Source organism: Ornithodoros turicata, chromosome 8 (assembly GCF_037126465.1).
Source record: "Ornithodoros turicata isolate Travis chromosome 8, ASM3712646v1, whole genome shotgun sequence".
Taxonomy (NCBI): domain Eukaryota; kingdom Metazoa; phylum Arthropoda; class Arachnida; order Ixodida; family Argasidae; genus Ornithodoros; species Ornithodoros turicata.
The window spans coordinates 14,570,848-14,583,862 of record NC_088208.1 but is presented as its reverse complement, the minus strand read 5'-3'; the positions used below and the strand labels follow the sequence as shown (position 1 = coordinate 14,583,862).

At 45.4% G+C, this 13,015-nt stretch overlaps 1 protein-coding gene across 1 annotated transcript in view; it reads left to right on the top strand.

Moving 5' to 3' along the window:
- Positions 1-5,191: 5,191 nt before the first annotated feature.
- The window catches only part of LOC135365972 (phospholipid scramblase 1-like), a 34,076-nt gene continuing 26,252 nt past the window's right edge, over positions 5,192-13,015 (top strand). Inside the window, exons 1-4 of the mRNA XM_064598615.1 lie at positions 5,192-5,294; positions 8,084-8,161; positions 10,369-10,428; positions 12,832-12,897. Of these exons, the coding sequence (XP_064454685.1) occupies positions 8,095-8,161; positions 10,369-10,428; positions 12,832-12,897 (193 nt within the window). The 5' untranslated portion in view covers positions 5,192-5,294; positions 8,084-8,094. The remainder of the gene's footprint in view (positions 5,295-8,083; positions 8,162-10,368; positions 10,429-12,831; positions 12,898-13,015) is intronic.

The window sequence follows — 13,015 nt, the reverse complement described above, 5'->3', positions numbered from 1 at the left end:
GCTGAGCGCGCGCCGCCTATTGAGCTTTCTTTTGTCGTCTGCTTTTAAGTAAACATAGCAGTAGACCATAGCCAGTCCTCTATAATTGTATAACTATTTACCGCCGACATCCGATGATTCCGGAAACACAAAGATCATGGACGGTTGCCACGTGTTCCAACGGTTGCGCCATTTCGAAAGGCAGTACATCGGAACATGCGTCACGCTCCGGAACTGGCCTCGCTCTTCCCCAGCGTTCGCCGGCTCCACGGCTCCGAAGAAGGGGTGTGCAGGGTGCACCCGGGAACGTGCACCGGAAGTCACTTTGGAGGTGTTAATCCCCTGAAAGAGGGAATGTTCCCTAACGCGCCGATTGAGCGCCTTTTCCAGTCCATACTTGACTTCCGGGTATCCGCTTCCGGTCTAACCCGACTTCCGGTCTATACTTGACTTCCGGTTCGACACTTTGGATTACTATATGTTAGTTAATTTAGTTACCCGTTAATTAGCCTCAATTAATTTCAATTACTCTGCAATTACCTTTAGTTACCGAAGGTAACCATAGGATACCTGAGGTATTCTTGAATTTCGTTTCATTCCTTTGAATTACGTTTATAAGCTTTTATTACTCTCACTTCCACTTTAATTGACGTTAATCACCTTTAATCACATCGAGCTACCTCCGGTACCCTTACTTTCGGTATTCTTTAATTTCATTTAATCTTTCTCTTAATTACGTATATATATCAGTCATTACCTTTAAACTCAACTTTTTATTTTTATTTCTTGAATTACCTTTAGTTACCTCTAATTACTTTCAATTACCCTTACCTCTTACTGTTACTTACCTTCTACTACTTCGATTTCAAATCGTTTACCTTCATTTACAATTACTCTCTTATTACCCCCTTACATGTCCAGGTACACATCTGCCTCGGTGAGGCTTCGCCATCTGACACACACACACACACATACGTACAGTTTTTTTCCATTTTGACACTCCTAACGCTGTCGTATTGGAACATGTGTTCCACCCCACGGGACCATTGAACCAGGCAACGAACTGGCTTCACTCAGGTTCAGGTGACAGGGAAGGTATCCTAAATGGAGGATACCACAAGCGAAGGTCAAGACAAAGAGTCTAGAATTAATAAGGGGTATCGTTCGTGGGGTGTTACTGCTGATGGTGGGCTGGTTCTTGCTTGGTCTCAGAGCCGTATATTAAAAGGTGGTCTGGCCATTAATGGGTCATGCCTATACCTGAGGTTCCGCCCACTTTTTCAGCTTTCTGATCAATGATGCCTTGAAATACGGAGCACTGTCAATCAACCTATCCTCACTATTTGTGCCCCTATCCAACATGGACAGAACCAGTTTAGGTGGGTAGTGGATTGGATGAGATTGAAGTGGATACAGTGGCTTTTTGGTGTCAATTTGATGAACGTCACATAGGCTGTGCAAACCACGTCAGGAATTGTTGTCTGCTCCCGTCGTTGTACCGCTGCCGTTTTTGTTATGATTGTGTTGCGATCGCCGTGTTCAACAGGCCTAACACTGACGACACAGCGTATTACTTTCGGTGAGATATCGATAGCGGAGCATCAGTTGAAACTGACTTTCGAGAAACTTGTGCGATGATGTACATCTGCAGCGTTTTCTTCCTTTCCTTTTTTCTTTTTGTCACCAAAGTCCCGCTTCACTGTGTCTGTTGTCGTCGCCATTTTGGGTGTCAGTAAGGTGTCATGGCGACCCCCTTGGTAAAAAGCAAACCAATCAGAGGCGCGGAACTGTGACTGACAGGTCGAGCGTCTCTTTGGAGCTCCTCCCAATGGCCAGACTCCATTTTAATATACGGTTCTGCTTGGTCTTTCAGTGGATCGGATGCGGTGGGCTTGGTCTCCGACTTGGTCACTGAAGCCCATGCTGCAGTCGCTGTATGTGTTCCAGTCTCACAGTCGTGTTATGTGTTCTTTCATTCACAGCAAGCTTGAGGGCGCTACGATCGAAGCACGCTGGCAGTAATCACGTGGCATGTTTTAAATTTCGTGGACTTTCTTTGAAGTCCGGGGAGTGGAACCGGCGTCGTGGTACGCTTCTGCTTTCGTACATACAACTCTAGTAGCGAACGCTCAAGTTATACTGAGCCGTGCTTGTGAGCATAACCTTGAGCTTAAATTGCAGAGGACGGCAATGCCCTACTTCTTTCATCCGTTGCTTCTAACGTCCCTGCATGTTCTCCTTCCCAGCACTCTACGCCAAATTTTTTAACAAACCTTCTGGAAAAACCTGTGATTTCGGTTGGAATAGTGTACTATGGCCATTGGCTTCCGAATTCATCAAGAAAAACGTTACCTCTGCTACACTCCTAAAAATGAACTTCACCGCATAGCACGCTCCTAGCCAACCATCATCTCGAATGATATTGTTATCTGCTCTGATTTGTTGAAAACGGGAGGCGTACGCCTTTTCTGTGACAATTATGAACAGCATAAGTGTCACAAAAAAGGCGTACGCCTACCGTTTTGAACAAATCGGGGCAGATAAAGATATCATTCCCGATAATGGTTGGCTAGGAGCGTGCTATGTGGTGAAGTTCATTTTTAAGAGTGTAGGCTAATTTTCGAGTTCAATTAGCAAAATTAGCTCAATTAATGTGTGACGCCAATGCAAACGTCCTGAATCAGTGGCAAAAGTATGTGTGTGTGTATTCCAGGTGGTTTCATAATTTTCTGAAGTAAAACCTATTTTTAGAATTTTAATGACACATTCTCACCGGACGCCCTGTAGATTAAACAAGAGGCGGCCTAGCACGGACCCATGAGGTACACCTGACGTTAAGCTTCAGAAGATAAGAGCTTGAATATCTTATTTGAATATACTGGTTGTGGTGCAAAAGGTATGATTGTATCCATTTCACAAGGTATAGTATCGTTAGGAATACACTTTAGTTCGTTTAATAGCTTTCTGTAAGGTATGGAGTTAAAAGCTTTCACAAAACTACTGAAGGTAACATCGACCTGATCACAGTTGTCCAATGCTTTGGCCAGGTCAATTTCATATACAGTGTCAGTATGAAATGGTATAGGTTCTGCTTGGGTCGAATAGCCACATGCTGGTGAGGACTAAATGTGGTTTCTTCTAAATACATCAGGATATATCTGCACAATATCCATTTACTAAGCTTACAGCAATTGCAGGTCAATGAGATAGGACGATGACTAGAGATAAGTTGAGGATCTCCGGCTCTATGTACTGGTACAACCTTACTTGTTTTCCATTTAGCTGGGGAAGAGTAGTCTCAAATTTTTTTGAAAAATTATTTGTAAGTGTCAGGCACACCAATTTGAGTGATGTCACAAAAATTCATTTGGGATGTTATACAGCCCGCAACCATTTTCTTTGTGTTTACTTGTAATACAGTATGTTCAAAATACCTTGTACTGAAATTGAGGAGTTGGAAACTGGGGTTGTGGATATTCTGCGGAAGCTGTAGCTGTGGCATTCTGGAAATAGCGGTTGAAACAAGTGGATCATCCATTACTTCATCATCCTCGTGGATTGCCATGTCTTTCCACCACACCATATCTTATGTACCCTTTGTCAGTAAATGCATTATATTGTTCATCCACTTCGATCTGAAAAGAGCAACGCTTGATGGAAATATATATTTTGATGGAAGCCTAAAGACATGCGGAGTTCAACAAAACAATGCTTTTAAATTACATTAAGTCACTTCATTGACATTAAATATATTCATTTCCCATTTCTATTATCCTTTCCTATTACACACTTCCCCTCACAATGTTTGCTCACATGGTCCTGTGACCACATGCGTGTTTCGTTTGCGTGTGGATATATAGTTGCTGCACCTGCAGTGTGGTTAAGTCCCACACATTACAGCATCACCTTGTCCATATGCAGGTGGTTCCCATCCCTACTACGACGTCATAAACAACAGTGACTCCATGGATCTTAAAACTTTTGTGCCTTCTGACCAGGTCTACTTCCAGCAGAAGGTGGAAGTGCCTGAAATTGGAAAGGTGTGTGTGTTTTTTTAATTCTTTTCTGTGAGGCATATTGCATGGATCAAGCAGAGCCCACTAGTATATGTACACCACATCCTTTAGAGTGCCTGGTAATTGTTTCTGTGTGTTTGCAGACGTTCGCAGCTTCCGCAAGCTATGGGCCTTCACTGGTCCAGGATTTCGGATGAGCATAGCATATTTGGATCCGGGAAACATCGAGCCTGACCTACAGGCTGCTGTAGCAGATTAGAAGGTACATGTTTTGCAGTGTAGCAGCAAAATGCTTGTTCATTGTGGGGACGTGATTAGATGGAAAGCCGTAGTGCCGCATTTAGTGTTTGGTGTTTATCCTTGGAACTTAGAACAGCTGTGGTGGTTTGGTGCCCTTGAGCATCTAGCCATGCCATATGACACAGCAGCTGGTACACAGTCAGCGCTTGAAATGCCGAATTCACTCAAATCCATGATAATTCACAGTGATTTTCTCGAGCTATCCCATGGGAAAAAATAGCCGAATATCATGCTTTTCGGAGCACCGGACCATAGCGCGCGATGACTTTTTGAGCGCAATCGCTCGCAGTGCGACGAAAGGAGGTTCCGAAGCCAGCTCACAGAGTGATAGTAGAAAAAGTAACAGTTCCTAAATTGGGAGAGGGAAAGCATGATCTCAGCGAAAGTCGGACGTGATAAGCCGTGCCTGTTTTATCTCTTTCTGCGATGCCGGGGAGGGCTGGGTTTCCAACCTCCTTTGGTCGGACTGACAAAGATTGCGCTGAAAAATTCATCGTACGTATTCTGTGCGGCCTCCGTAGAGCATGATGTTCGGCTATTTTTTCCGATGGGATCGCCCCTGAATATCCCTGTCAATTATCATTAATTTGACTAAATTAGACAAGCTCTTCACATTAGTGGGGTAAAAAAGTGACCTTTACTAGGCAAATTACCGACTTAAGCTGGCGAAAATTTACATAATTAAACTAACGTTACACGACATTCACATGAGGAGGTGGCAAAAAACCCAGTAAGAACAAATGCCATTGACCGCATGACTCTAGGCGGTGTAGTTTTTTTTATTATAATTCAATGACACGTTTTCTGGGACACCCTGTATAAGTTAATGTGACTGCGGGGGATGTTAATAAAGCTCAGAAAATGTGAAGAGGGGAGAAAGAAGAAGAAGATTCCAGTTCCGCGTTCGGGCTGCCAAGGTCGCGGAAGGTTCGCTTCCAGTGCATCCAGTTGGAGCATAAGTGGCAGCGCAGTCAAAGCCGTCGCAGACAAAATTACAAGGTAAGTCCAGGTCTCAAGAACGGCAGGCTTTGCACAGTGCACAACCCTGCCGACACAATACAGGCAGTAGAAAGGAGGCGGAGGCTCACGTGGCAATGCGCGAGTTCGGTTAGGACAAGTGGGGTTTCTCTATTGTTGAATCCCAATGGCAGAGTCGGAGCAAGTGGCAGACTCGGCAATGGAGCGGCTTGATATGGCCTAGAGCAAGTGATCCGAATCTGCTAATGGAACACTTGCGCCCAACTTTGAGTCACGACCTACTCTATACTAGAGACCTGGACAGCTGGCGATTCCCTATGGGAGAGACGGGTCACAGGTTAGTTACGTTAGGGACCGCTGCAAGCGCCACATAGCATTATTGGGGAGAGGGAATCACCCTTGCCACCGCCTTTAGTCTGCTACGCAGGGATACACAAGCTGTTGCTAAGCACGCGCTATTATCTCTCTCATACTGCTTCGTCGTTGTCAACACAGCCTACCATACATCGCCGCGGTTTCGACAAGTCACGTGGTAACGAATAGTGCGAGCTAGCGCCAAATCCCATAGCCAAGCGGCGATTGCCAGAACTACTACCCCGGTGCTGGGAGCATTGCGGATGTCCAGGTCTCTAGTATAGTAGTAGGTCATGCTTTGAGTTTAGCTCTGGCCAATCTCCCTTGGTGGATGGCGGCCAGAGACGGAGGAAGAAGAAGGTACTCATGTACCATTATAACGCCATGTTTCGCAACATCAAGGTCCTTCTAATCTCCTAACGTTGCCCTGGTAATGTCTGACTTATTGCTTCCTTCATGAAACAAAATCGCTAACGTACGACGCGAAAAACTAGTCACAGCGATGACGCGTTGGGAAGCGGCCATGTTGGCGAAGCAGAGACAGGAAATAGGAAGCACAAGCGACACGTCACACAGAGTTCCGGTTGAATCTGCCTACTTTGGCGGAGTAGTCTGGGTTGCTCCCTGGAGCGAACTTGACTCGAATGCCGCTCCAAAGCTCCCATTGGAAGACTCCAGAACTGTTCCCAATCTGCCAATCGAACAGACTTGCTCTCGGCGGAGCAACAGAACTTGCTCCGAAGGCGCTCCGAATCTGCCATTGGAATTCAACATATGGTTCCCTGCTCCCGCCTCTGCCACAGCTCAACAGTGTGCATCTACGCGAAGCATCAGAGTGCACAATGGCTGCCCCAGTTTATCCAAGACAGGTAGCGCGCGTCACTTTCGACTTAGACGTGTAGGACAGTAACGTAACGGGTATACACCGGAATTCGTGCTACAATCCAGTTGCTGAGGACTTCCACGCCTGCCATGTACCACCGTCGTTGCACCGTGTGTAGGATACCGCTTCCGTCATTTCGTTCACAACGAGCGATACAGTGATTTCCGTTTTTTACAAAGTAGAAAACCGAACGAACCAGTAAGAAAATATTATGGGAAGGGTAACAGGACGGGAGCCGCCGATATGTCGAGCAGAAACTTTCTTCTGGGCGCCGTCCTCTTCATTGACATTATATTGTTAAGAGCTAGTCTATGTAAGAGGTGCCCTGTTTAGAACATAATCAAAAGTGAACTTTTGGTTTCTGCTGGTTACTGGACACTGAGCGACTTTCTCAACATTCAAACTGTCAGCAGAACGTACTTGAATAGAATAACGTGCAAAGAGAGAGAGCCTCGTACCCCAGATAAAACGAAGAAAAAGAAAACTAAACTTCATTAACTTGTTGGTGGCGTTATCCAGCACCCCAACTCTTTAAAACCTTTAACTGGTTGCTGGACAATTTTGTTGAGCATGTTCAAAACCGGCGTTCAATGAGGGGGAGAGCGATTGAAGAGTGCCGACACGTACATTTTACTTCTGAAATAATGTTCTCTCGTTTGACTAAGTATCGTGACGATAGGTGTCCCGGGTGGCATCTAAAAAGAAATACGACGATTGCACGCCAAAAGTTACGGCGCGTTGGAGAACGAGCGTCTTTGTGCAGGACATTTCCGCAGACTCAGGATCAGATCAGGCAATTGATTCAAACTTTTGTTGGTAATAATATGGCCTTTGTAGCACGTACAGAAAAAAATCATCTCTCTTGTTTTATTGGGCTCTCTGCTAACACGCATTTCCAAACTCTACGAAATTGTTGAGGTGCCCGTTCAGGGGTAATGCAGCGAGTGAGAATTACATAGCTTCGGTGGATGCTCCATGTTGTTATTAGCTGTTTCTAAGGGTTGGTGGCATTGATTACCAGTCTATCAGCGTACTTGGGACCGGTTGAGACGTCCGATTTGTATAAATTTTCACGATTTCCACAAATTTGTGGAAATTTCTAAACGGAGTGTTACAGCGACCTGGTGCTTCCAGTTTTACGCTTTTATGACTTGTTGAAGATTCGTAAACGCATTTAGAAAAATATTTGACCGTGCGTTCTATTTTCACCAGTTAAACTAAAATCCATGAATGCGATAATTCAATTCAATTCAATTCAATTTAACCTTATTGCAATGCAAGTCAGAGTTACATAGGGGTGGGCAAAAAACAGCATCATGCTGTTTGACGAGGGCGCATCCCCGTCATTCAGTGCAGCAACAGCAAGCAATATATAGTAATTGCGATCGTCAATCTTAAGCTTGAAAAATACTACAATGAAACAAGGAAACGGAATAAATATACATATACACATCTCAGAAAATTAGACGTAAGTAAAGCGCATACCCATTCTCTCTGATGTGTGCAACCGGGCCATAGGTGTATTGTGTGCATCCCTTCATTACTTCAGTGAAGCTTAATGTATTTTTTTCAGGGCGTGGCATAATGCAAGGCAAAACTGGTCTTGAGGGACTGGCGATGGAGCATCAAGTGCAGTTGTCTTTCGTCCCAGGTGAGCGGAAATCGACCTTTTCTGGGTGCACACATGAGCATGCGCAGCCACCTGCAGGCGACTGCAGTGTTGATTGAGGAAGACAATCGGTGTCAAAGCTACGTGGACGACTGAGGTCGAGAGTTGACAACGTTTTGTGCTACTTTACACGCGCTACAATACGCTACGTGGACGACTGAGGTCGAGAGTTGACAACGTTTTGTGCTACTTTACACGCGCTACAATACGCTTCCACCCTTTCCTCATTCCTCTTGCAATCGCCTCTTGCCTACTTTCCCACGCGAAGCGCCAATCGGAAATGTGCTTTAATGGAGACTCCTTGCCGCGATGCAGTCAACTTCACAGAAAACAGCTCCTATGACATCTGTTACAAATTCCCATCTTTTCATTCCATTCGCCGTTACAAGGAAAAGTCTTTACAACCGCCGTCGACTCTTCCAACGTCGCTACAGCTTCAAACTAACACAACGTGTCCTCCGTCTGTGCACTGCGTGCATGAGCAGCCAACAAGAAACGGCATCAGCGAGCGAGCAGCATAGCGCTCCCGAGCAAAAGTAGCAGCAAAAATCGAGTAGGAGTAGCATAGCATAGCAATGCAAGCATAGCAAAGCAATGCTCAAGCATAGCAATGTTTGTAGAAATAACCATCATCAATGCTGCAGACCAGAGAATTGATAGAGGGATAGAAGGGCGACATTCACGCGCAAGCAATGCAACCTGCTTACGCTGCTGCAGATGTAGAAGAATTCTCGTCTACCTGAGCATAAAACCGGCTCGAAGGATTGGGGTGGAATCTGATCTCTTCGCTCTAGAAGGTTCGGAAGGCTGGCACCAGCAGAGACCAAGAGGCTTCCGGCGGTGCTACGTCCTTAGCTACGAAGCCCGTGAGAGTCTAGCGTGTCCTCTGCGCAACTGGGTGGAAGTAGTTTTCAGGACGGTATCGAATTTTCCTCAAGAGCGGTTGACGGGGTGACGGAATGTGAAATGTGAGCACGCAACGTAGGCAGTGCCGAGCCGTTTGACTTTCAGGTAGACCATCAACTGGGAGTTCACCAGATTTAGCCAGGACATGCGGTGTTTCAGCCATTCTTGGAATTCCAAGACAGCGACGAAGGCTTCGAGCAAAAAGGCTAGAAGGGTATTTAATGATGTTGCGGAAACCCTGCGCAGGATTGGAAGGCTGTAACGTACATTCGCCGTCACCAAAGCCGTGCCTGAGCCCTGCTAGAAGGGAGCGCTGATCATAGGCCCACCTTAACCAGAAATTGTTTAGTTACAGGGAGCCATCCCTGCACTTTGGTGAAAGGGAGGTCGACGCACTTTTCCCCAGGTTGCGTGAGGTCTTGCGTCCATGTTGGTGAGGTTGCCAAGGGAGTCTTGGAGCCAGGAGTCGACTGGATACCCGAAAAACGTGCAAGGCGTGCAGCGCACAAATGTGCGAGACGGTATCATATGCGCGCTTGATGTCCAGGAAGATCGGAACGACGGTCCGCGGATGAGCACGAGAGACTAGGTCGAGAACTAGACCCCTGGAGCTTCGGTGGATATGAAAGCCAGCCTTTTCGTGATGGAACACGCCTTGCTTTTCGAGTCACAAGTCGAGACGATCCAAAACCGTTTTCTCCATCAGGTTGCCTATACAGATTGTCAGGCACACAGGGCCAAGGAGGATAGGGCATTTGGGGGCTTATTTGGTTTTAGGATAAGGACAAGCAATGTCTCTTTCCAAGTGGGTGAGGGAGATCCCTGTTGCCAAGATGTATTACATGAGACATTATTACAGACATATTACACATGAAGGAGGATTGACCGTCCGTCAAGATTTCGTTGTGCGGCATCGGTGATTTTATCGGGACTCTGGGATGAGCCTATGCTGACAAGTTTCAACCCTGTCTTTGGCTCGATGAAGGTAAAGTCGCGGCCAAATCCACCGGAGGTTATTTTTTCACGTGTTTTCATTACTCCTGGTGTTCCGATGCTGTAGCCTATAGATTCGGTCCACCAGAAGCAATATAAATTTCAGCAGCCGCGCAGATATGTACTCGTGCCTTTTTATTATGAGATTCATTCATTTTTGTCCTCGAATCATTTCCTGCTGCCACATGCACCCGCTGTACTCTCCTAATGAACGGCAACATGTGTAGCTGAAGGAGAGTGCACTCTCCTTACTGCCAATACCCATATAGAGCTCACTGTGTCTTTTTCAGGTGCTGGTGTGATGGAACCAGATAATATGCAATATGGTAGGAAGAGGTTTGAAATATATGGTGAGTGGATATACATATATGGCCATTCTTGTTTTTCGAAAACTCTTCTAAGATCAAGAATACAAGGTAATGCAGAACTGGCCGTTGAAGATACCGCTGAGCCTGCCGTAATCTACTCTCGTGGGCATGGAGGAAGGAAAGAGAGGAGGAGCCCTATTGCTCTGAGAAGTGAAGCCGAGATTGGGGGCCACTCCAGTGACATCACCGCTCACCTTCTGGTTTCGGTTACATACATCTCTATGGGAGAGTTCCCAGCGTATTGTTTCGGAGTACTTAGAGAGCTGTGGTAGTAGGGAGCCGAAGTGGCCCCCAAAGTGGCGCGTGCAAAGAGACATCATTGTGCTATTAAGGTAACTTTACCCTCGCAAGGCTCCAAAGAAGCTACAGCCATACTTGTACAAAATACTGCGCAAAAGTATTTAAAATAAGATACTAAATACTCTACGAAAAAAGTATTTAAAATAGAGTACAAAATACTCAAAACTGAAAGTAATTTGAGTAGCGTACTAAATACTCTAAGAAGTATTTAAGATACTCTTTAAAGTACTTTAGTATTAGCAGTAAGTGAAACGCGTATTCTGAACGTGGCCTTACAAATGAAAGGAATAAACTTCATCAGCCATGCATATCTTTCATTTGCAACGTCTTGGTGTCAAGTAATGCTTGGTGAACTTTGGTGAACCCAAGTAAACTTTGTCGATATGTTCTGACCCAAAACTTCCTAATAATCCCTCCTGTATGTCTGTTCGGGTCTTTCAACCTCTGGCACGTGTTTATTGCTTTGATGACCAAGGAAATAAATGCCGGGATTATCTTGTACCTAATCCCCTGGTGATTCGCCTGGCAATATGAATAGGAACGGTTTTCGGACGAAGTTGGCTATTGACAAACAAGGCCAGGCTTGGGACCAGCCTATTGTACAAGAGGATAAATGACAGATTCGCGAATTCCCGAAAAAAAGAAAAAGAAGAAAAAGGGGGTTAAATTCCAGTGAGCTGAAAATCTCGGCACGGCGGGAAGCGTGTTGGATACGGCTTGACGAGGAAGGAAAGTATTTTGAGTACTGAGTAGCAAATACTGAAAAAAGTATTTTAAATACATTAAAAATACTTGTCGCAAAAAGTATTGAGTAGAGTACCAAAATACCGGAAATAGTATTTAAAATACTGTATTTTGAGTACGTACTCAAGATACGTACAAGTCTGCGCCTACAGCTCACCTCCTATCCTCATGTCCACGTTTCTCTCTTCTGTCGAAGATCCATTGGGGCGCCTCCTTTTCTTCTTTCCTCCATGCGCATGGGTAACAGATAGAAAATGCTTTATCAAATGTCACTTATTAACCTACGCGTCTCCGACCAATAACGTGCCTAACACACTTAATTTACACAGGGTGTTTAAAACGTCACCTCACCCGCGCTCCTCCTAACGTTAAGCGTCTAGCTTACCAAACATTAGTGCACCCAGAGTTGGAATACGCTTCAGCTGTGCGGGACCCCCCAGCGTCCGTTTCTCACCAATCAACTTGAATCCATCCCAAAACCGTGCTACCAGATTCATCACTAACAATTACTCGACATACGCCAGCATCTCTTGATTAAAGCAAGAAATTGACCTGCAAGATCGGTCTATGAGTACGCAGAAGGACCTCCCGATTATCCCTCTTTCACAAATCTTACCACACTCCTGCCCTCCGATCGTGCTACATCAATCCACCTCATCGGATTTCATCCCGCATTGATCACGAATTCTGGGTAGTTCGTCATAAGCGCGACACGTCGCAAAGTCATTTTGTCCTTAAACGCTCCTTGAACGGGATAACCTTCCACCTAATGGCGGTACCATTATCCCCTCTTCCAGCTTCCGTGATTTCATAGTCGCCATGACTGCGTGACTCATTCACAAGTACCTTACAATATCGACCATTATCTTATATCTTGCGTTTTTGCATCTTGTTTATGTTGTTGTTAGTTGGTTAGCCAAAAGGGTAAATTGTTGTTTTCTTGCGCCTGTTGTACCCTAGCCCACCCACGTAACGCCCTCTACAGGGTTTTTTGGGTGCCAATTGATTTGGACATATAACACGCGTCCAAGAAAAAAATTCAATTTTCAAGATAAGACTGCTGCTTCTAACGCACAGAAGCCCAGAAATGAAGGACGCATGCACTTCGAGGCTATTATTATAGGAGTTTATTCGTCATACAAAAATGTGCAACTCCGCTTGCGTAGATTCTTCAAAATCCCATTCTTGATCGCTTTGCAGGAGCAGTTGGACGCGTGCATTGCATAGTGGCGTCATTAGCTCTTCTCGTTGTCGCTGTATCATGCAAAAATCCTAGGAGTGCTCCCGTCTTTACTCTTCGGAGGAAAGGCAGCACGGTAATTAACTCGTTCCCTCATGCAGCATATCCCAAATGGCGGTTCATCGTTCAAGGCTCGAAGAACAACGACCTATTTATTGTGACGAAAGGTGCGTGACGTATAATCAACTTTTGCTGACACGAACACCGCTCACATGCTTCTCGAAGAGGGTATCGCCCTCAGAGCCTCAGTATATTTCTGCTGAGCACATATTCGTATTTTGCAAC